The 20,090-nt window shown below is 65.0% G+C and overlaps 8 protein-coding genes across 8 annotated transcripts; 6 read left to right on the top strand and 2 right to left on the bottom strand.

Moving 5' to 3' along the window:
• Positions 1-136: 136 nt before the first annotated feature.
• On the bottom strand, positions 137-1,353 carry YPT31 (Rab GTPase ypt31; the record flags this gene model as incomplete). Its single annotated transcript, XM_069356544.1, has 6 exons — positions 137-270; positions 309-617; positions 827-949; positions 1,009-1,013; positions 1,165-1,199; positions 1,318-1,353. The coding sequence occupies 6 exons, from the start codon at positions 1,351-1,353 to the stop codon at positions 137-139; spliced, it is 642 nt and encodes a 213-aa protein (XP_069206385.1).
• Positions 1,354-4,107: 2,754 nt separating this feature from the next.
• Positions 4,108-5,094, top strand: Q8F55_008139 (uncharacterized protein; the record flags this gene model as incomplete). Its single annotated transcript, XM_069356543.1, has 1 exon — positions 4,108-5,094. The coding sequence occupies one exon, from the start codon at positions 4,108-4,110 to the stop codon at positions 5,092-5,094; it is 987 nt and encodes a 328-aa protein (XP_069206384.1).
• An 852-nt stretch (positions 5,095-5,946) lies between these two features.
• Positions 5,947-6,507, top strand: glipr2 (uncharacterized protein; the record flags this gene model as incomplete). The annotated part of the gene is made up of 1 exon (XM_069356542.1): positions 5,947-6,507. One exon carries the CDS (start codon positions 5,947-5,949, stop codon positions 6,505-6,507), a length of 561 nt encoding a protein of 186 aa, XP_069206383.1.
• Positions 6,508-6,783: 276 nt separating this feature from the next.
• On the bottom strand, positions 6,784-7,812 carry Q8F55_008137 (uncharacterized protein; the record flags this gene model as incomplete). Its single annotated transcript, XM_069356541.1, has 1 exon — positions 6,784-7,812. The coding sequence occupies one exon, from the start codon at positions 7,810-7,812 to the stop codon at positions 6,784-6,786; it is 1,029 nt and encodes a 342-aa protein (XP_069206382.1).
• A 1,998-nt stretch (positions 7,813-9,810) lies between these two features.
• Positions 9,811-11,484, top strand: Q8F55_008136 (uncharacterized protein; the record flags this gene model as incomplete). The annotated part of the gene is made up of 8 exons (XM_069356540.1): positions 9,811-9,864; positions 9,897-9,987; positions 10,020-10,322; positions 10,357-10,490; positions 10,527-10,807; positions 10,852-11,087; positions 11,131-11,298; positions 11,336-11,484. 8 exons carry the CDS (start codon positions 9,811-9,813, stop codon positions 11,482-11,484), a joined length of 1,416 nt encoding a protein of 471 aa, XP_069206381.1.
• Positions 11,485-11,816: 332 nt separating this feature from the next.
• Positions 11,817-14,830, top strand: Q8F55_008135 (uncharacterized protein; the record flags this gene model as incomplete). The annotated part of the gene is made up of 2 exons (XM_069356539.1): positions 11,817-13,388; positions 13,427-14,830. The coding sequence occupies 2 exons, from the start codon at positions 11,817-11,819 to the stop codon at positions 14,828-14,830; spliced, it is 2,976 nt and encodes a 991-aa protein (XP_069206380.1).
• A 369-nt stretch (positions 14,831-15,199) lies between these two features.
• Q8F55_008134 (uncharacterized protein) lies at positions 15,200-17,707 on the top strand (the record flags this gene model as incomplete). Its single annotated transcript, XM_069356538.1, has 1 exon — positions 15,200-17,707. The coding sequence occupies one exon, from the start codon at positions 15,200-15,202 to the stop codon at positions 17,705-17,707; it is 2,508 nt and encodes an 835-aa protein (XP_069206379.1).
• Positions 17,708-18,056: 349 nt separating this feature from the next.
• ssr3 (SWI/SNF and RSC complex subunit Ssr3) lies at positions 18,057-19,779 on the top strand (the record flags this gene model as incomplete). Its single annotated transcript, XM_069356537.1, has 4 exons — positions 18,057-18,195; positions 18,236-18,734; positions 18,776-19,467; positions 19,518-19,779. Exons 1-4 carry the CDS (start codon positions 18,059-18,061, stop codon positions 19,777-19,779), a joined length of 1,590 nt encoding a protein of 529 aa, XP_069206378.1. The 5' UTR covers positions 18,057-18,058.
• Positions 19,780-20,090: the final 311 nt, after the last annotated feature.

Here is a 20,090-nt window from a genome sequence, read left to right as displayed (position 1 = left end):
ACGGCCTCGCCATTACAGGTCGTGAAAAGTGTCGCCTACGCCTCGTCGTCGTCTCTGCTCACTCTCTCTCCCTCTCACACAATGCCTCCTCCACTTCTGCCATTACACCGAGTCTAAATGCAAGGCCGCGCGCTGATTAACAGCACTTGCCGCCCTGCTTGGCACCACCGTCGTCGGCCGTGGGGGTGACAATGATGGTCTGGCCGTCCGTGGGCTTGATAACGTCGCCTCCAGACTCGAGCGACTTGGACGAGACGATGCGGTAGATGTCTGCGGGTCAGTAGACGCACTCGCGACACCAAACCCACCCGTGAGGATGTTCTGGAACGCAGCCTCGACGTTGGATGCGTCCAATGCCGAAGTCTCGATAAACGACAGCTGTTGTTCGCTGGCAAAGCCCTTGGCCTCGTCGGTCGAGACGGCGCGGAGGTGCTTGAGATCGCTCTTGTTTCCGACGAGCATGATGACAATGTTCTGGTCGGCGTGGTCCCGGAGCTCCTTGAGCCAGCGCGTCACATTCTCATACGTCGAGTGCTTGGCAATGTCGTAGACGAGGAGGGCGCCGACCGCGCCGCGGTAGTACGCCGACGTGATGGCACGGTAGCGCTCCTGTCCAGCTGGGCGTCGTGTCAGTCTCTGTCGCAATGCTGCGTCTCTGTCGCAATGCTGCTGAGCAGAGGCCGCGCGGGCGGACGGGCGGGCGGGCAGGCGCGCGGGGGCCGCGATCTGACTGGCGAGCAGCAATGCGCGAGCGAGCAATGCACGGCACCTGCACTTTACCGGCCCGGCGGCATGCGACCACTTGGGCGCCATCGTCTCAACTCACCAGTGTCCCAAATCTGCGCCTTCACTGTCTTGCCGTCGACGTTGATGCTCCTGGTGGCAAACTCGACGCCAATCGTAGACTTGGACTCGAGGTTGAACTCGTTGCGGGTGAAACGCGAGAGAACTGCGGGCGCTTGTTTAGCGACACACGAACAAGGTGACCAGAGCGCGCGGTTTACTCACGGTTCCTGTTATTGCGGACAATGGCGAGGGAGGGGGGCATGTGGTTAGCAATCTCTCCACGCGGAACAGTGCGGCGCTCGCGGCGCCCGCCGGCCGCGTGCGCGTTGCTCATCCGCTGCGCGGCGACGGCGTGGGCAGGTGCATGGGGATACTTACGACTTGCCGACGCCCGAGTCACCGATAAGCACGACCTGGTGAGGGGGTTAGCGAGTGTTGGCTGGGTGGTCGACGGGGTTGCGTGGCCGCCTGTGTCCGGCTTGGCCGGGGGGGATCGTAGTGCAAGCAACGAGCCGTTCGACGACAACGCACCTTGAAAAGGTAGTCGTAGTTTGATCCCTCTGCCATGGTGGTGGTCGTGGAGTGTGTGTGGTTGTTGGGAGTAGGAGTTGTATGCAAAGAGGTTGATGGGGAGAGGGAAGGTGGACAAAGTGGACTGCGCGCGTGGTTGTCCCAAAGTGGGTGTCCGTCTTAGTCGTGCGTGTCGTCGTTGCAGCCGCTGAGTGACTTTGAAATGTCAGGTAAAGGGTTGTATGGGCCGGAATTGGTTGGGCACGCGGGCGGGGAAGCCAAGCGGGACAGCGCGGCGCGCGCGGTGGTGGCACCACAGGGGTAAGTAGTGTGTGTCGTGCGATGCGTGCAAGTCGATGCACTAGATGCATTGGGGGCAGAGTAGCAGCTGTAGCAAGGCCTCTCCAATGCAATGTTGCACGGAATGCTTGCTGCCTGTTGCTTGACTGACAGGCTGGAGAAGGTCGCCGCCGTCTTGTAATCAATAAACCAGGTGCCAATGGAAATGAATGCTCGACGTGGAGTGGTCGTCCTGTTGGCTGGCTGCTGCGTGGGTGGGTCGCCGGGTCGCCGGCGGTGGCCACTGCCTGGCTGGCTCGCTGCAATGTGCGCGTGTGCGTGCGTAAAGTCGGTCTGGTCGGTCGTGGCCCTGGCTGGCTGGAGTCCTCGAGGCCTGGCGCGCCTGGATGCCGCCGCGCGCCATTCTCTGGATCTCTGTCCCCTTTCCCCCCGCCAGGCGCCACCATTCACGTCGCCCCTGACTGCCTGGCGCCAGTGCAGCCAGGACGCGTCATGGGCAGCGATATCACCGCGTGTGGCAGATTGGGTGGGGGAGGACGATTTAAGTTTGGCGAGGGAAGGGCACGTGGAGCGGAGGTTGCGGCAAGTCCGCTGGCTCCTTGGTGGAGGTGGGCCATGGTGGTGGTGAGGAGGAGTTGGGTGGGTGGTGAGTGAGTCCGAGGGGGGGGAAGAGTGGTCGCGCCGGCCGAGTTGAGCATTGCCCAACCTGCGTCTGCATCAGCCGGTCAGGTCCTCCCCAAGGCCAAAGCGAGGCATAGTCCTTGCCCCCTTGGCAGAGCAACAACTGACACCACTCGCCATATCCCCGCCGCTGCACCACCCAGCCCCATGTCTTCCTCGGTGGTGGATGGCGCAATGTGTGCAATGCCCATGGTCGACGATATCTCCCCGACTGCGACGAACTGCGGATGGAGGCTCTGTACACCTGCTCCCAGTCGATGATGGCATGCCGAACATTGCAGCCCCCTCCCGATGGATGGAGCCTCGGCTCGCGGGAAGGGGCAAGGCGGAATCGGCCCCGGCGTACCTTGCCGAAGCGCTGCGGCTGGATAAGGCTGGGCATCGGTCTGCATGCAGCAAGGTGGCTGTCGCCATCGGCCTTGTGTCGACGAATGCAGCATGCATCGGGTCAAAGGTCGGTTCCAGTTAAGCTAGAAGACAATTGCCATCCTCAGAAGACGGTGTGCCGGCAGGTCCAGTGCTCGTTCCCGGCCGCCGCGAAGCTTACGAGCCACCGACACAAACAAGCAAGTCGGTGCATTCGGTGCATAAACAAGCTACCCGGCCACGCCTGCGAAAGTGCGAAAGGGGGAGGCACGGCTGGCTGGCTGGTGCTCGCGGCCAAGTCAGTCGGGGTGTTTATCAGCAGCGTCGTGAGGGGCGGCCGTTGTTGACAAGGCCGGGACTGGTCCATCCCGGCGAGGCGACACGGCCGTCGCTGCGAGTGAGGCTCTTCGGCGTCATGTCTCAACCAGTCCCGCAGTGGCAGACCTCTCGTCAGCGGGAGTACCTCTTGAATGAATGTGAGAAGGTCGGAGGATTCATGGCGGCGATGTCAACGAGAGGGGGTATGGGGCTGGGTGATAGTGGTACCGCGACATGCAGCGGTGTCGTCGTTGTTGCACAACAAGCCAAGCGGACGACAATGCCACGATGCGACGTCGACGGCCGGCGCCACCCCCACCCCCTTGGGCTGCTCGGAAGCCCCCGACGACGGCAAACCTGAGCTAGGCCGAGTGTAGGTCGCGGTCGCTCGCACGCACCCAGGAGGCATGTTTCATCACCACTCGGCGCTCAAACACTGCGAGTGGTCTAGACTGGCACAAGTCACAGTTCTCAAACGCAGCGACGAGGAGCAGCAGCTTGTGTCTGCAGACAGCGCGCACCTTACGTCACGCCGGCTCCCCCTCTCAGGACGGCGACACGACGACACGATCCACTCGCGGCGGCACACTCCGGCCGGAGGAGCACAACCTTCAGTCCCTGGAGATGCTATTCGATCTGGGGGCAGCGGCGGCGTCGCACGCGCAGCACGCATCCGACGCGACGGCGTGGTGCTGCAGCTGGTTCGCTTGCCGGCCAGAGGGCCAGCAAGGTACGGGGTTCTAGACTTGCAGGGTGGGGCCGTCCCTGGTCGCTGTGGGTACGCCGACCCCAGTTTCAGCGCTTTGTGTTTCACGAGCGAGGTGGCAGCGGCGTCCGAGGCAGCCAGAGGAGCATGCCGGCCCCCTGCACTTTGGGTCAGGAGCTGCAGTCAGTCACCGCACACCCAGATCGCCTGCGACTGTAGTGACGTGAGTTCAGGTCGGGCAGGCCAGGGGTGGCACCTCGCGACCAGCTGCACGACGAGGTGCACAAGGCAACGACGAGGTGGTCAACATGCAAACACGAGCACGAGGTGCTTAAAAGACGAGACGAGCAGCGCGCCTGCCTTCTCCCCCATCCCAACGAAAACCGCTTGCTGGCCAAGTTTCTACGACCCGACCGACCCCCCTTCTCCCCCGACTCACAATGCAGCTCTCGACCCTCACCGCCGTCATCGCGCTCCTCGGCGCCGGCGCCGTCGGCGCCCTCCCCGCCGCCCCCGGCGCGTACCACCCCGTGGCCCGCGACAACGCCGCCGCGCCCAAGTGCCGCCCCAAGGCCAAGACTTCGTCGGCTGGCGCGGCCTCGCTCTCGGCGTCGGCCTCGGTCGTCGCGTCGAGCGGCAACTCGACCGTGTCCACGCAGGCGCCGGACGCCGCGTCCTCTGGCTCTGCCGCCGCGATCGCGTCCGTCTCGCCCGTCTCGTCGGACGCTGCGTCGTCTGGCGCCGCGTCGTCGGACGCCGCCTCCTCTGGCGCCGCCTCGACCGCCGACGCCGCGTCGTCGGACGCTGCGTCCGTCACCCCCTCGCCTGCCTCCGAGACCCCCTCGTCGGCCGCGTCCGAGACGCCCTCGTCGACCCCCGTGTCCCAGGCGCCCACCGGCGCGCCGACGCTCGCCCCCGAGCTCGTCGGCGAGCCCGACGCCAACGGCATCTCGCACACGTCGTACACGGCGCCCGCGCCGGGCAAGGACGAGTCGGGCCTCTCGGGCAACCTCGAGCAGGACATTCTCAAGCTGCACAACGACTACCGCGCGCACTTTGGTGTCGGCGCGCTCACGTGGGACGGCGCGCTCGCCGCCGCCGCGGCCGCCAACGCCAACCGCTGCCTGTTTGAGCACACCAACCCGCGCGTGTATGGCGAGAACATTGCCCAGGGGACCACGGACTTCTTCGACACCAAGCGCCTGTTCGACATGTGGGCCTCGGGCGAGGAGGGCAAGTACGACTACAACAAGCACGAGTACTCTTCCGCCACGGGCCACTTTACCCAGGTCGTGTGGAAGGGCACGACCAAGCTCGGCTGCGCCACGGCCACGTGCAATGGCGACCAGACGTACCTCGTCTGCGAGTACGACCCCGCCGGCAACGTGATCGGTTCGTTCGAGGAGAACGTCCCGCGTCGTCAGTAGGCTGCCTGCGACCAGGCTCGCCACCCCGCCTCCGCCTCCACGCCGGAGCCCATTCCACTTCGCCATTGCTTGCTTCATCAAGCGCTGGACGCTGGCCTCCGGGCCCTTTAGAGGTTATGTAGTCGACGCGGGACGGGACCCGACCTCATGTATCTCCTGTCCATTGTGTGGGTGTGCGGGGGGGGGGGGGGGTGCGCGGGGGGGGGGGCGGAGTGCGGGGAGGATTTTGCGCCGCTGGTGCTGCTGGTGCCGCTGGTTTGGGTCAAAGGCGGGTGTCGCAGCGTCTGAAACACTGAGGCGGGTAGCAGCCAGCAGCATTGCGCCAGATCGACCGACGTCAGTGTCTCGGCGGTGCGCGAGGACGTCGAGCAGCGAGCATCGAGGTGTCGTCGCCGTCGCATCGCCAGCGACGCGACGCCACGAACACCGACGCAGGCAGGCCCCGAAAGCTTGTCGCGCCAGCCCTGGTCGTCGAGGCGCGAGCAGCGCGCCGCGCCGAAACGCAGACACAACAAGGACGCGCAGCCACACCGAAACCCAAATGCGAGCCCACACGGCCCAGACTCTAGGATACAGCGGCCCTGCGAAACACAAATGCGGGGGGGTGAGGGGTGCGAGCCCACCGCTGCCGGCACAGTGTTCTGTCCTGCGGTTTCCTGTGGCCATCCGGTGCCTGGTCGCAAAAGTCGACACAGAGTTGGGGGTCGTGGCGGCGCCGGCGTATGGTGTGTCAGGTTGACGGATACACAAACTCTTGCGAGCGAGTGGGCTGCATATAAGAGCTCTGTGCGTTGCTCGCAACACCCCCCAACTTGCCGGACAAGTACGACCCGCCCACCGACCCACTCCACCATGCGCATCCCAGCCCTCGCGACCCTCCTCTTCGCCGCGCTCGCCGCCGCCGCGCCGGTCGCGGACGACGCCAGTGCCGAGCTCGCGCGCGACGTCGCCGAGCTCGACGCCCGCGCCCTCTCAGCCGACGAGAGCACCCTGCTCAACCTGCACAACTCCCTCCGCCGCCAATACGGCGCCGCCCCGCTCACGTGGGACAACAACCTCGCCTCCTTCGCGCGCAGCTACGCCGCCAAGTGCGTGTTCAAGCACTCTGGCCAGCGGGGGCAGGGCGAGAACCTCGCTGCTGGCGGTGGGGCGGGGTACGACGCCGCGCGCCTGTTCAAGATGTGGGCCGATGAGGCGCCGCAGTACAACTACAACAACCCTGTCTTCACGTCCGGCGCCGGCCACTTTACCCAGGTCGTGTGGAAGGGCACGACTAAGCTCGGGTGCGCGCTCGTCGACTGTGCCGACGGCACAATCTTCAAGGGGTGGAAGAGCAGGTACCTCGTCTGCGAGTATGCCGCGCCTGGCAACGTCCAGGGCCAGTTCACGCAGAACGTCGGTCGCAAGCAGTAGTAGATAGGCGCTAGATGCATTTCCGCTGCGCGGTCATGCTTCAGACCCAAGGCGGCCAGGACGCGCGCTGCAGAGCCAGGCATGCAAGCCAACGCAGCACCCTACACAGCCCCCAACGACGCCCACCCACACCTACGTCGAACCATTATGCATGCTCGCGCGCCCGCGCGGTCGTGACGCTGGCACTGCCAGAAGAGAAGAGACGAAACGAAGCAAGGTACAAAAGTAGAGTCGTGAAGAATCAACAGTGGCGGGAAATGTCGTCGCTCACACCGCCTACTGCTTGCGCGGAACGTTCTCCTCAAACTGCCCAGCGTAGTTGCCAGGAGGAGCATACTCGCAGACAAGGAAGTCGGCCTCGCCGTCGTAGTTGGTGAGGACAGTCCTGCCCGGGCAGCGCTTGATTGCACAGCCAATCGAGGTCGTGCCCTTCCACACGACCTGGGTGAAGTGGCCAGCAGCCTCGCTGAACACGGGGTTGTTGTAGTCGTAACTGCCGGCCTCGGCGGCCCAGGGGCTGAACAGCTCGGCCGGCGAGCTCTGGCCGACCCCCGCGGCCGAGAGGTTCTCGCCAAAGCCCTGCGTGCCAGAGTGCTCCATCTTGCAAGTGGCCGCGACACGCTCGGCGATGGCAGCAGCCTCGTCGCTCCAGGTGACCGCCGGTGCGCCGTACTGCGCGCGGAAGTCGTTGTGCAGCTGGAGGAGGTCGCGCGCGTTGCCGGCGCCCGCGGTCGCCTGCGTGGGCGGCGCCTCGGGGCTCGTGGTGCTAGCGGCCTCGGACGAGGTGCTGGCGGCCTCCGAGGTGGAGCTCGCGGCATCCGAGGAGGACGTGGGGGCCTCAGTGGGGGCCTCGCTCGACGACGTCGTGGAAGAAGCCTCGGCGCTCGAGGTGGTCGACGCCTCCTCGGTGCTCGACGTGGTCGACGAGGCGGGCTCGGAAGACGTGGTCGAGGCAGCCGAGCTCGACTCAGCGCTGGGCGACAGCGCGGCGCTGGTCGAGGCGGCATCGACGGCGCTGGTCGTGGCACCCTCCGAGCTGCTGGCAGCGGCGGTGGTGGTCACGACGGGGGTGCCCGAGGACTGGGCGGCCGTGGTGCTCGAGGAGACGGGGGCGGCCGTGGTCGGGGCCGACGGCGCGGCCGTCGTCTTGGTCTTGGGCTTGCACTTGTTCTTGTGGCCGTAGTCGCCGCGGCGGCCCTGCTGGGCGTGGGGTGCGACGCGGTCGCGGGCGTTGTGGGGCGCGGCGGCCGTGGCGGTCGCGCCGACGGCGACGAGGACGGCGAAGAGGGTGGCGAGGCGGGCCATTGTAAGGAGCGTCGGGGGGTGTGGTGAACGAGTGTGGGTGGGGCTGCGTCGAGCAGCGGGGGTCGAGGGGGTCGAAGAGGTAGAAGAGGCGACGAGAAGGGAGCTACGAACGCTGTTCGTGTGCTTGATGCCTATTTGATGTCGAGGCCAAGTGTGCGATGCAAACACCACCCGCCTTTGTCGATGTTCCTTGAGAGGGCAGGGGAGCGAGGGGTGGGTACGTCTTTGGCTGTGCCTGCACAGCGAGCGAGTAGACGAGGCGGAGCAGCAGCAGCAGGGAAGGTGTTGTCGACGTTGTCAAGCAAGAGTAAGCAGAGCAAGGAAAGGATGCTCTAGACGGGAGCGCGGTCTGTCCCAACTCCTGCCCGCCAGTGGTGCCTCATGTGTCTCCTCGTCTTCCTCCCTCCTCCTCGGCCTCCTCCTCCCCCCCGTGTGTGGTAATTAGCTCCCCTCCTTCCCCTTGCTGTCTCCCACCTCCAGTCTTGTCAAAAGTGGAGCAGCAGAGCGCAGCCCCAGTCTCCACCCCCGGTCTTGCTGCCTTCCCCCGGCTTCCTCTGGACTTGGGCAATCGATCCCTTCCCCCCTTTTCAACCCTGGATCTTGTAACAACCATGGACCCTGCCGTGCCTTGGACGATTCACCCCCTGCACCCTGGGCAGACGCGTCAGTCAGACGCGACACGCTTCCCTACCGACGCCACGGCCGCTGCTGTCATGCGTGGTCACTGCTCTTAGCGTACCACACCGGCACCAAACCCCAACACGTCTACAATGCTCCCCGCACATTGCGCGTGCAGTGCAGTGGGCAGCCCACACTCTTTGGGCAGGTAAAGGGCCCAAAGAGCCTGGGCAGTGCTGGGCAGGGATTTGGCCGTTCCAGATCGACCCGAGGCCACGGCAAGAGACATACGCAGCTCGGCTCGTCTGCCCAAGGCTCTACAAGGTTCAGCCTCGAGCATAAAGACGCGTCATGCACCAATTCAGTCCGACGGCCGACGTCCACTCCAAAGCCAGGCGTGTCCGTGTCTTGACGCCCGCCCACCCTCAAACGGCGACAGTGCCCGTCTGGCGCGTGACACCCCGCGAGGACACTGTGCGCGGTGCGCGACGCAGGCACATGCTGCTCGTGCTGCTCAAGGCAGTGAAGCGCGACGTCGACCGCCAGCCGACCCCTTGGCTTGGACAAGTGGCTTCTCCGAAAGGCAGTCGCGCTTGCTGGCAAGGTTGCGCCCCGTTTCACCATGACGCCGCACCACCCTGGCTGGGCAAGGTGGCACATGGTGTCGGTCGTCGTCGTCGTCGGCCGTGGCGGCGGCCGGCGACGCGCTTCCCTTCCCTCTTGCATACGCGACTTCTCTTCGATATCTTCTTTGTTCTTTGTCCCTTGATGTGCCAGTTCGTGTTCCAACCACAACGAATACTGTCGCCCCAGCGCCCGACGGAGACGCCTTCCTTGTGCAGTGTCGGGAGGCAGCGCATGAGCAGGATGGCAAGGAGGGTGGGACTGGGTGAGGGAAGGTCGTCCGGCCGCGCGGCCGCTACATCCGCCACCGACCCATCTGTCATTGTCGTAGCCGGGGCAGGGAGCTTCATGGCGGCCGACAGTCACCGCAGATTAATCATTTCCATGCCCTTGTGCCGAGCGTAGTCTTGCAGAGGCCACCTTGGCCCATCTCGTGCCCCGCAACGCCATGCCGAGATATGCGCCGGCCGTCTCGCCGGTTTAGACTCCGCCGGGTAAACCTGGTGCCGGTGGGTGGTGGTGGACTTGGCATATCACCTGGTCAAGCAAGAGTGGGGATAGTTGGCGTTGGGGGAGCAAGCATGACGGAGTCCAGCTCGCTGTGTGACTGACTGGCATGCGCCGGGTAAAGAGGGGAGGGGGGGGAAGAGATGCGGGAAGGCACTTCGGCGTTGGCCGGGTGGGTATATCTTATCGGGTATGGAGGCCAATTACCCAGCCCCACCTCCTTCCCCACACTCCATCTCCCACCCTGCCATGCCGTTCTGGCCGCAGCCATACGAGTCGACCACGAGCCACTGGCAGCAGACTGTGCGCTCGTCCCCTCGCCCAGCTGACGCCAGAACCGCGGGCCGACCTCGCTGTGGGACCATGGGCGGGACGCCGCGCTCCCCGCCGAAGCCGACTATGTCATCGTCGGCGCGGGCGTGACGGGTGGGTGGGCGGCAAAGCAGCGCTCACACCAGGCGCATCCCTTGCGTACCACCTCACACGGCCCGGCGCTACGGCCGAGGGCAAGCGCGTCGTCGTCCTCGACGCAAAGGACGTTGGGTCCGGTGCCTCGGGCCGCAACGGCGGGCACGTCTCGCCCCGCTCATTCATGTACCTCTCCGAGCTGTGGGCGCCGCTCGAGCACGGCGGTGGCGGGCTGAGCATGGAGCAGTCGGTTGAGGCGTGGTTCTTCGAGCTGGACAATCTGGAGTATATCGAGCGGCTGGTCAAGGACGAGGGGCTGGACGTCGACTTCTGGCGCGGGGAGCGGTACGAAGGTGCGCTGGGCGTGTGCTCGCAGCTCACACGCAGTGTTCACGTCGGAAGAGAGGGTGGCGGAAAACCGCGCAGCGTACGCCAAGTTCACCACCGCCATCGCCGCAAGCAGGTTCGCGGGGCGCAAGCTGCCGTGGACGATGGTCGACGACCCGGCCAAGGCCAAGGAGGTGGGTTAGGGCTAGGGCGGGCCCGGCTCACCACAGCTCTCGCGCAACGACCGCGCGCTCGCGCTCAACATCGGCCCCGCGGGGAGCTGGCACCCCCACCGTGGCGTCACGGCGCTGCTGCGCCTCGCGCTGGGGAGCACGACGAGCAAGTGTGACTTCTTCTCGTGGTGCCCCGTGCAGGCGTTTGCGCGCGCCGGAGACGGCTGGGCGCTCGACTGCGGCGAGCGGGGGACTATCCGAGCCAAGCATGTCATTCTCGCGACCAACGCGTACACGCGCCACCTGTTCCCCGGGGACACGACGGGGCTGAAGGACCAGTGGGTGGTGTTCAAATGTCCCAATAGCACCACTGACAGCGCAGCCTCGTCCCGACCCTCGCGCAGGCCGGGCGCGTCGTCCCGCCCGCGTCGTTCGCCGGCCCCCGCGCCCTCGACCACACGTACGCCGTCGAGCTGGGGCCGTATCTCATCCAGACGCCGCACGCCGGGCTCGTGCTCGGGCCGTACATTGACGTGCTGGAGAAGGGGCGGATTCACAGTCGTGCCGAGCTGTTCTACCAGGACGACGACTCGAAGGTGACCGACGGGGTGCGGAGATGTGAGTGAGCTGAACTGAGGTTGTCGTTGAGCTCACTCCTCAGGGCTCCAGTCGTACTGTGGGGATGACTTCACCGGCTGGGGGCAGGAGGGCCCAGGCGAAGGCCTCGTCCACCACTGGAGCGGCATCCTGGCCATCTCGCTCGACGCGCAGCCGCTCGTCGGCCCCGTGCCCGACCACCCTGGGCTGTGGCTCGCGGCGGGGTACAATGGTGAGGGCGGGCGGCGCGAAAGCAGCACTGACCGCAGGGCACGGCATGGCCATGATTGTCAACCTCACGCGCTCACTCGCGAGCCACCTCAAGACGGGCGAGTGGGACGCGTACATGCCCCGACACTATGCCATCACCAAGGAGCGCCTCGACCGCGCGCAGAAGCACGCCGACAAACTCACATAGTTATGCATGCATGGCGTTGCCGCCGCGCAGCAGAATGAATGCCACAGTGCCAAGTCAAGTCTCGATGCGGAAATTGCCTCCGCGTAGCTCATGTCGTCGTCAGGGTTGTCTGGATCGCGACTGCCTGCCCATTCTCATCTCCTCCCATCTCTTGCTCAACAACAACAAACACATCCAAAGCCTCGCCGACAAGCGAAGTCTCGCGCACGCGTGCTCGACGTGTCTTGTCATCGCGCCTTTTCCTCCCCGCCCAACCACCGAGCCCCCGCCGACGAGTTATGGTGGGCATCCCACCCACTTCCACGACTGACCTCGCAGCCCTCGCGCGCCAAATGAGCGGATCGACACAGATCGTCGCCTACGAACAGCAGCAGTGCGGCCAATGCCGCGGCCGGGGGTCGCTCGGCGCCGACGGGTGCGTGCTCTGCGCGCGCGTCGCCCTGTCCGGCGCGGCCGTGTCGATCCTCTCGTCCTCGGCGACCCCGGCAGACGGCACGCCCGCCCCGCCGCCCGATGCCGCCCCGCCCCCGTCCATGCTCGCGGCCGTCGCGCAGCTCTCGGACGCCGAGCTTTCCCCCCTCTTCTCGCCGTTCTCGGACGCCGACGAGCTCCCGCCCCTCCCCGACACGCTGCGGCTCCCCGAGGCCGAGGTGCTCTCGGCGCTGCTCGCTCCGGTCACTGAGGCCGCGCTGGTGCACGACGCCTCCGTGACACTGCTGCCGTTGGGTGACCTGGCCCCAGGCATTGCTCCCCTCACACCGCTGCCGACGGAGCTGGCCCCCGACGTCGCCCCCCAGACGCTGCCCTCGCAAATGACCGAGTCCAGCACCCTGCTGGCCGAAACGGTACCGGTACCGTTGCTACCGGTGACGATCCCGTCGACATGTCCTCCACCGATGCTAGCTGCCGTTGGCATGCCGGGAGCCTGGAACCCGATACCGGGGTGGACAGAGGCCGTGGGGGGCTCGTCGGCGGAGCCCTGGGGTCCGATGCCGGGATGGCGGGAGGACGCGGCCGAGAGCTCGACGGCGGAGCCCGTGGCTGAGGGTGCGGCGGAGCCCGTGCGGAGCCCGCAGCGGAGTCGGTCACCGGCGTCGTCCAGTCTGTCGCCCGCAGAGAGCTCGCTGCCAGGACCACCGCGGAGGCTGCAGCCCAGCCAGTCTGCCCTGTCGTCGGTGTCGTCGTACCCCGACGTGTACGAGGCCGAAGTCTCACCGGACCTGTCGGACCTGCCGGATCGCACATCCCGCTCGTTGTCGCCCTACGCCACCTCGCCGGAGGATGCCCTCAGGAAGCTCCAGAGTCAAAAGGTCACGAGGAGTCAAAAGCGACCAGCAGATGGTGTTGCCGCATCAACGCGAGCCGCTAAACGGAAGGCTGCCAAAAAGGAGAAGCGGCAACAACGTCGCCAGGTCTCCATCCAAAAGGAACTCTATGGCCACGCGCTGCCGATTGTCAAGCAGGAGCCCATCGACCCCGACGACATGCTGGCGAATATGGTTCCGCCTCCGACCCAAGACGATCGCGGGCGGTCGCCAGGACACGCTATCGAGGTTATCGTGACGGGCTACACGCCGAGCCCGCCCCCGGAACCGGAACCAGAGGTAGCAGCACCGCGGCCTCGGGCTCTGAAGCGTCCACCTCCCCCCTATGTCGAAATCCAAATGACCGCGGCCGCCACGGAGCGTGCGCGAGACGACATGTTGCAGGACGGCAGCTTGCTGACAAGGTTCTTCATCTGCCATGAGACCGAAGACCTGTATCCGATTGTGCGGGGCCTTGAACCCAAGTCGCTACTGCGAGCTGAGGCTGCGATCCGAACCTACCCCACGGACTGGCATCCCCGATACATGAGTGTCAGGACGGGCATACCTTTGCAATCGACAAGCAAGATGATTAGGATGGTAGGTGTGTACTGTAAAGCTGATCGCTGACCACCCAGTTTGACATGATCAGGTCGGAACAGTACCTCATGTTGCCATACGAGGAGGCGTGTCAACACTGTCGCAACGTCGGCTGGTTCTGTCTCGTGGACGAATTTCGAATCAATGAAGGCTGCTCCACGTGCAACACCAAGAAGTGTGGAACCTTCCACTATGGAAAGTGGACACTGAAGAAGAAGGGCCGCCCGAAAGTAGAACCAATAGGTGTGACACCGAAGCAATCTCCGCCATTCTCGCCACCAACGTCCGACAAGAAGCCTCTTGCGCAGCCACCAGAAGAACGAGACCCACCAGAACCGTCCCTTTTTTCGCCGCCAGCAGAACGGGCCTCGCAAGAGCCGTCCCTGTATTCACCTCCAGAAGGACGAGCCTCCCCGGAGCTGTCCCTTTATTCTCCTCCGGCCGCCCTTCCTACAGCGTCTGTGGAACATCGGACCACTGCCGCTGTTGCTGTCGCTCCTATTCCTGTTCCAGTGACACCTCTTGGCGCGCATCCTATCCCGGGGCCTCCTGGCCCAGCTCAACCTCCATGCCCGGCCATGGCCCCAGCAGCAGCCCTGGTGCCCTCGAATGAACAGCCTCTTCCCGCGGTCCTCAACACGGGCCCCTCTGCATTGGCACCCCAGCCGTCACGACCACCAAACGTGTCACCGATGGTCGGCAAGACCTCAGTGTCGGCATTGGCCCCCAAGACCTCAATGTCGCCCGCCACGAGGAAAAAGGAGAACTCTGTCAAGCTGAATGGCGTTAAACGGGGAATGGGCAGTAAGAATCGACCGATTGTGATCAATAGTCCATCCCCTCCTCTCCCCCGGGCAGCTATGATTCGGGCACGACGCCAGACTGGCGACAAGCTGCGACCGATCCTGATCGACGTCGACGACTCTCCGGGCACCGACTACGTCCCCAGCACCGCGGTTGTGCCCATCACCGCGCCGGCAGCGGCTGTGTCGATAACCGCCCGGGCAGCGCCTGACCCGTTTACCGAAGCGGCCGAAAATCTCACGGCCAGACTCCTTCTGGCACTGCCCACAGAGCGGGTTCTCCTCCTCGCCGAGTTGGTTCCGGACAATGCCGCTGCTGCCCCCGTGCTGGACGAGCTGCTTGGTTTCCTGCCATACGAGCACCATGGGCCCGTGCTACTATCGCTCAGCAAGGTGCGGGCGGGTCTAGAACCATGGAATGCTGCGACCGCCGAATACTGTGACGACCTAAGCAAGGCGACGCCAGAAGATCGGCTGAACACGCTCGACGAGCTCGTGCCAGAGTTTGTGCAAGAGCTCAACCCCCACTCGTCCAAACGTCGAGCGACGCATTGTGTCGACAACCTCTTGTCTTTCTTGCCCGTCTCTGGTCAGTGTGCGGTTATTGCTGCGCTCCTGGCCATCTTTCGTGGGGCCTAGAAGAGAAGGACACTGTGTATTTTGTATTCTGTTTGTCATGAATGTATTGACTAGCTAGGCCAGGCACGGGGCCCCACCCGTTGCAGTGAGGTCGTTTGATGACGATCTCGAGGATTGTGAGGATCCATGGCGCAAGACGATGCACCCTCTTTGCACTGCACACCTCACCAACACACACGCAACACACACACACTCACTCTCACTCTCATGAGCCCACGCTGACAAGCTCGCTCGTCATTTCCTCCCACTCCGCTCCACTCTCGTCTTGCTTCGTCTCGCATAGGCGGTTGGTGCGAGAACAAAAGACCCTGCCATTTGCTCCATTCTCCCTGAGTCGCCGCGGCCGTTTCCCTCCGCCAAAATCAAAACATGTCGAGCGACAGCAGCGCCATCACTCAGCAGCCAGAGGGCACTGGCTCAAACTCGTTCTCCTTCTTCTCTTTTCTCTCTTCATTCACGACAAACACGATAAAAGCCATGGGGACCTCGAACAGTCTGACCGTCATCGGCTCCTTTGCCGCCGCGCTCGTCTTCAACCGCGTGGTCCTCTGGCCAAACCGCGAGCTCGAGGAGCTCCGTCAGCAGGTCGAGCTGGAGCGTCGCAAGCGCCAGGAAGCTGAGAACCTGCTCGAGGAAGAGCGTGCTGGCCGCGGTGTCGCCGACAAGGGCAACAAGGACGCAGAGCAGCGCATTGCCGCCATTACGGCCGAGCGCGATTCAGAGGCTAGTGGGCGCGCTGCCGCCCTGCGTTACCTCCAGGGCACCAAGACCGACCTCGACGCTGCGCGCAAGGAGCTCGAGACGACCAAGGAGAACGTTGCGACCGTTACTGCCAGCCTTGAGACTGAGCGCGCTAGCGCTAGCACCGCCGCGGAGAAACACGCGACTCTCGTCTCCGAGTCGGAAAAGATCAAGGCCGAGCTGTCGACTGCCCTCGCCACCGTTGACGGCCTCAACAAGAACGTCGAGGCGACCACCCAGCGCGTCGAGGAGCTTGTCGGCCAGCACGAGGTTCTCAAGACCGAGGCCGCTGGCCACAAGGCAAAGCACGAGGCTGTGGCTGCCGAGGCGGCCGCCACTGCCGCCACCCTCGCCACGGCCCACAAGCAGGTCGAGGCGCTGACTGCCGAGTCGGCCAAGCTCAAGGCGACGCACGAGGCGGCTTCGGCGGATCTCGCGGCCGCCAACAAGGCGACTTCCGACCTCGAGAGCAAGCACGCCGCCGCCCTCGCCGATCACGCCGACGCCACCTCGGCCCTCAAGATCCAGGTCGAGGACGCCAACAAGGCCGCCGCCGACGCCAAGCGCCTCCTGGCTGACGCCGAGTCCAAGCTCGAGGCGTCTGGCTCCAAGGTCGCTGCCCTCGAGCAGCAGGTCGAGGCCGCCAGCAAGAAGGCCACCGACGCCGAGAGCAAGGCCGCTGCGCTCGAAGCTCAGGTCGCCGCTTCGGACAAGGTCGCCGAGGGCGCCCGCCAGGCCCAGGCCGAGGCCCTCGAGGTCGGCCACGAGGCTGAGGAGCGTCTCGCCGTTGCTCAGAAGACCTTTGATGGACAGCTCGCCGAGGCCAAGCGCGCCCAGGCCGACACTGAGGCCAAGCTTGAGGCCGCTACCACCAAGGCTGCTGGCCTCGAGAAGGAGGTCCAGGCTGCCGGCAAGAAGTCGACTGATGCCGAGGCCAAGGTTGCCGCTCTCGAGGCTCAGGTTGCCGAGCACGCTCAGAAGCTTGACGCCGCCGACAAGGTTGCCGAGGGCGCTCGCAAGGCGCAGGCCGAGGCTCTTGAGGTTGGCCACGAGGCCGAGGAGCGTCTGGCCGCCGCCCAGAAGAACTTTGACACCCAGCTGTCCCAGGCCAAGAAGGCCGGCGAGGACGCTGCCGCCGCTGCTGAGGCCAAGGTCTCCGCGGCCAAGGCTGAGGCTGACGCCGCCGTCGCTACCCTGAAGAAGGACCTCGAGGGCAAGCTCGCCGAGGCCGAGAGCAAGGCCGTCCAGGCCAAGAAGGACGCCGACGCCGCTCTGGCCAAGGCCAAGGCCGAGACGGAGACTGCCGTTACCGACGCCAAGAAGCGTGCTGAGGACGGCACTCTTTCCGCTGTTGCCGCGGCCGAGGCGCAGCTCGCCCAGTTCAAGACTACCGCAGCTGAGCAGCTCGCTGCCGCCAAGCAGACCGCCGAGGAGCAGCTCGCCACCGCCCGCAAGGCCGCCGACGAGCAGCTCGCTTCCGCCCAGAAGGCTGCCCAGGACCAGCTTGCCTCTGCCCGCAAGTCTGCCGATGACCAGCTCGCTTCGGCCCAGAAGTCTGCCCAGGACGCCCTTGCCGCCGCCCAGAAGGAGGTCAGGGACGTCAAGGAGCAGTTCTCGGCCTCGCAAAAGTCGCAGGGCTCGTCGCAGAAGGAGGCCGAGTCCAAGGCCGCTGCCGCCGCCAAGGAGGCGCAGGACAAGATCGCCGCTGCCGAGGCCGCCGCTGCGAGCGCCAAGAAGCAGCACGACGAGCAGCTCGCCGCCGCTTCCAAGGCGACCGAGGAGGCCAAGAAGCTCCACGCCGACTCGGAGGCCAAGCTTTCAGCTTCCGAAAAGGCCGCTTCCGACAAGATCGCCGCGTCTGAGGCCCGTGTTGCCGAGCTTGAGAAGCAGCTCACCGACGCCAAGGAGGCTTCCGCGACGTCGGCCTCCTCTGCCACCGAGGTTGCCGAGCTCAAGACCCGCCTCGCCAAGGCCGAGGGTGACCTCGAGGCCATCAAGGGCCTGAACCGCAAGTTAATCGAGAGAGTCAGAAGCACCCCGGGCAACTCGCGCACCAACAGCCCCAACCACTCGCGCACCAACAGCGTCAGCAGCGGCAGTGGTCACAACGCCAACGGTGCCACCGCCGCCGCTTAGGCCGCTTGAGGCGTGAGGCGTCGTTCAGGTGGGCGTGTGGTGTAGCGTGATCGGTGTAGCTGGATTCTATTCCACCATTTTAGCAGCATTACTCTTGTGTATGCATGTACATAGTAGCGAGGTGAGGTGGGCCGGTAGGAGGGAGAGAGGCTGGGCAGACTGCATACAGGTGCTGGGCAAGTGGAGGTGGACAACCTCCACTTTGAACAGTGGTCTCGCCACGTGTCGGATTAATGACGTTTATAGCAATATATTTGCTCCCGTTCCCTGCCCATCGTTGCCTCGTGGCTGCCATTGTCGTCCTCGTCGCGAAACAACAAGCAACGCCAACTTGACGAACCACCAACAAACATGGCGACACCACAGGCAGGGCCATCCCACGCACCAGCAACACCGGCCGCAGCGCCGCAGCAGGCGCAGCAGCAACAGGCGGCGGCCGATGCGCTCAAGCGCCGCGCCGAGGTGGATGCCGATGCAGCCAGGAGATTGTGGGTGTTCACAGCCTTGTCGACGCGTCTAACCCACCAGGAAACATCCACGGCCACCATTGCCGCCGCCGCACGTGCTGCAGGCGCTCGTGCCCGACTCGCCGGCGTTCACCGAGCTCATGAAGATTGAGCAGAAGCTCGACTGGACGCTGCTGCGGAAAAAGGCCGAGATCAACGACGCGCTCGGCCGCTCGACGCGCATCAAGCGCACGCTGCGCGTCTTCCTCAGCAACACGGTCCACGACCAGCCGTGGCAGCTCGGCAAGAAGGACACGGGCGAGAACAACCCCGCCGTGCCGGCCACTGCGCCGGCCGAGGGCGACAAGGCCGCGGATGGCGACGTGAGCATGGCCGAGGGGGGCGAGGTCAAGAAGGAGGGCGAGGGGGAGAAGGAGGCCCAGTCGGACGAGAAGAAGGAGGAGGGTGCCGACGCTGCGGCGCCCCCTGCTGCCGACGCTGCGGTTCCCCCTGCTGTCGACGTCAACACGGGCAAGGGTGTCGCTGGCTGGGTCCTGCGGATCGAGGGACGCTTGTTGGATGTGAGTTGGCATTCGGGATATGAGTTTAGCTCACACCGCAGACTGGCAACCACCGCCTTGACAAGCAGAAGACCAAGTTCTCCGAGCTGCTCCGCTCTGTCGTCGTCGAGTTTGACAAACGCGAGGTGCCCACATTCCCCGAGGGCAACATTGTCGAGTGGCACCCCAAGCGCGGAGGCAAGGAGCTGGACGGCTTCGAGATCCTGCGCCGCGGCGACCAGAACGTCAAGTGTCGCGTCATCCTGCACATTGCGCACAAGCCCGAGCGGTTCAAGGTGCTCTCGCCGCTGTCCGAGCTCATCTCGATCCGTGAGGGCACGCGTGCCGAGATCATGGCGGCCGTGTGGCAGCTCGTCAAGACGTCGGGCGCCCAGGACAAGGAGGACCCGACGATTGTGCGCCCCGTCGGTGGACTCGAGCACCTCATGGCGCACGGCGCCGAGGGTCTCCGCTTCCACGAGATCCCCGAGATCATTACCCGCTTCCTCGCACACCCGGACCCCGTCGTCATCCCCTACGAGATCCAGGTCAACAAGGAGTTCAACTTCCACCAGAAGTGCTTTGACATCCCCATCGAGATTGAGGACCCGCTCAAGAGCAAGATGGCGCAGCTGATTGCCGGGTTTGAGGGCCAGGCAGGCAGCGACATTGTCAAGCTCGAGGACAAGGTCGGCGAGCTTGCCTACTTTGCGCGCGACCTCAAGCAGAAGCGCGACTTTTTGGAATCGTTTGCGTGAGTCGAGTCGGGCGGGGCCAGTGAGCGTTCACGACTGACACTCCCAGCGCCTCGCCGTACGCGTTCATCCACAACTGGCTGGCTGCGCAGGCGCGCGACCTCGACCAGATGCTGGGCTTCCAGATTGGCGCGCCCGGCACCAACGGCGGCTCTGTCCGCGAGGAGGACCTGCGCCGGTCGGACCTGTTCACGCTGCCATGGGTGGACGAGGGCATTGCCGTGTACGAGACGGGGAGGCAGCAGCAGCAAGCGGCGGCACTGCTGGCGCAGCAGCAGGCGGCCGCGGCGCAGGCGGCGCAGCGCCATTAGTGGGCGTACGGCAGACGGGTAGCGCGCGGCGTAGATGGCGCGAGCAGCAGTAGATTGATGCATGTATTACGCGGTCGAGCTGGGTTGCGATTGCGTGCTGGGTGGGGTGCGGATGCGTGCTGGGTAGGTGGAGTGCGGGTGCGTGCCGGACGTTCATTTCCAAGATGGCTGCGTGGAACTTGTGGTTTCTGGAGCATTGTGCTGGGATGGGGACGGAGAGGTGCTGCACATCGGCGCTCGATCACGGCATGACGCCGAGGCCCTCGGCAGATGGATAATACGCCGCCATAGCCCGTTTATCATCGGGACGC

This window comes from Vanrija albida, assembly GCF_041260175.1.
Source record: "Vanrija albida strain AlHP1 chromosome Unknown contig_6, whole genome shotgun sequence".
NCBI lineage: Eukaryota > Fungi > Basidiomycota > Tremellomycetes > Trichosporonales > Trichosporonaceae > Vanrija > Vanrija albida.
The sequence above is the reverse complement of the archived record's forward strand: the minus strand, read 5'-3'. Positions and strand labels throughout refer to the sequence as shown.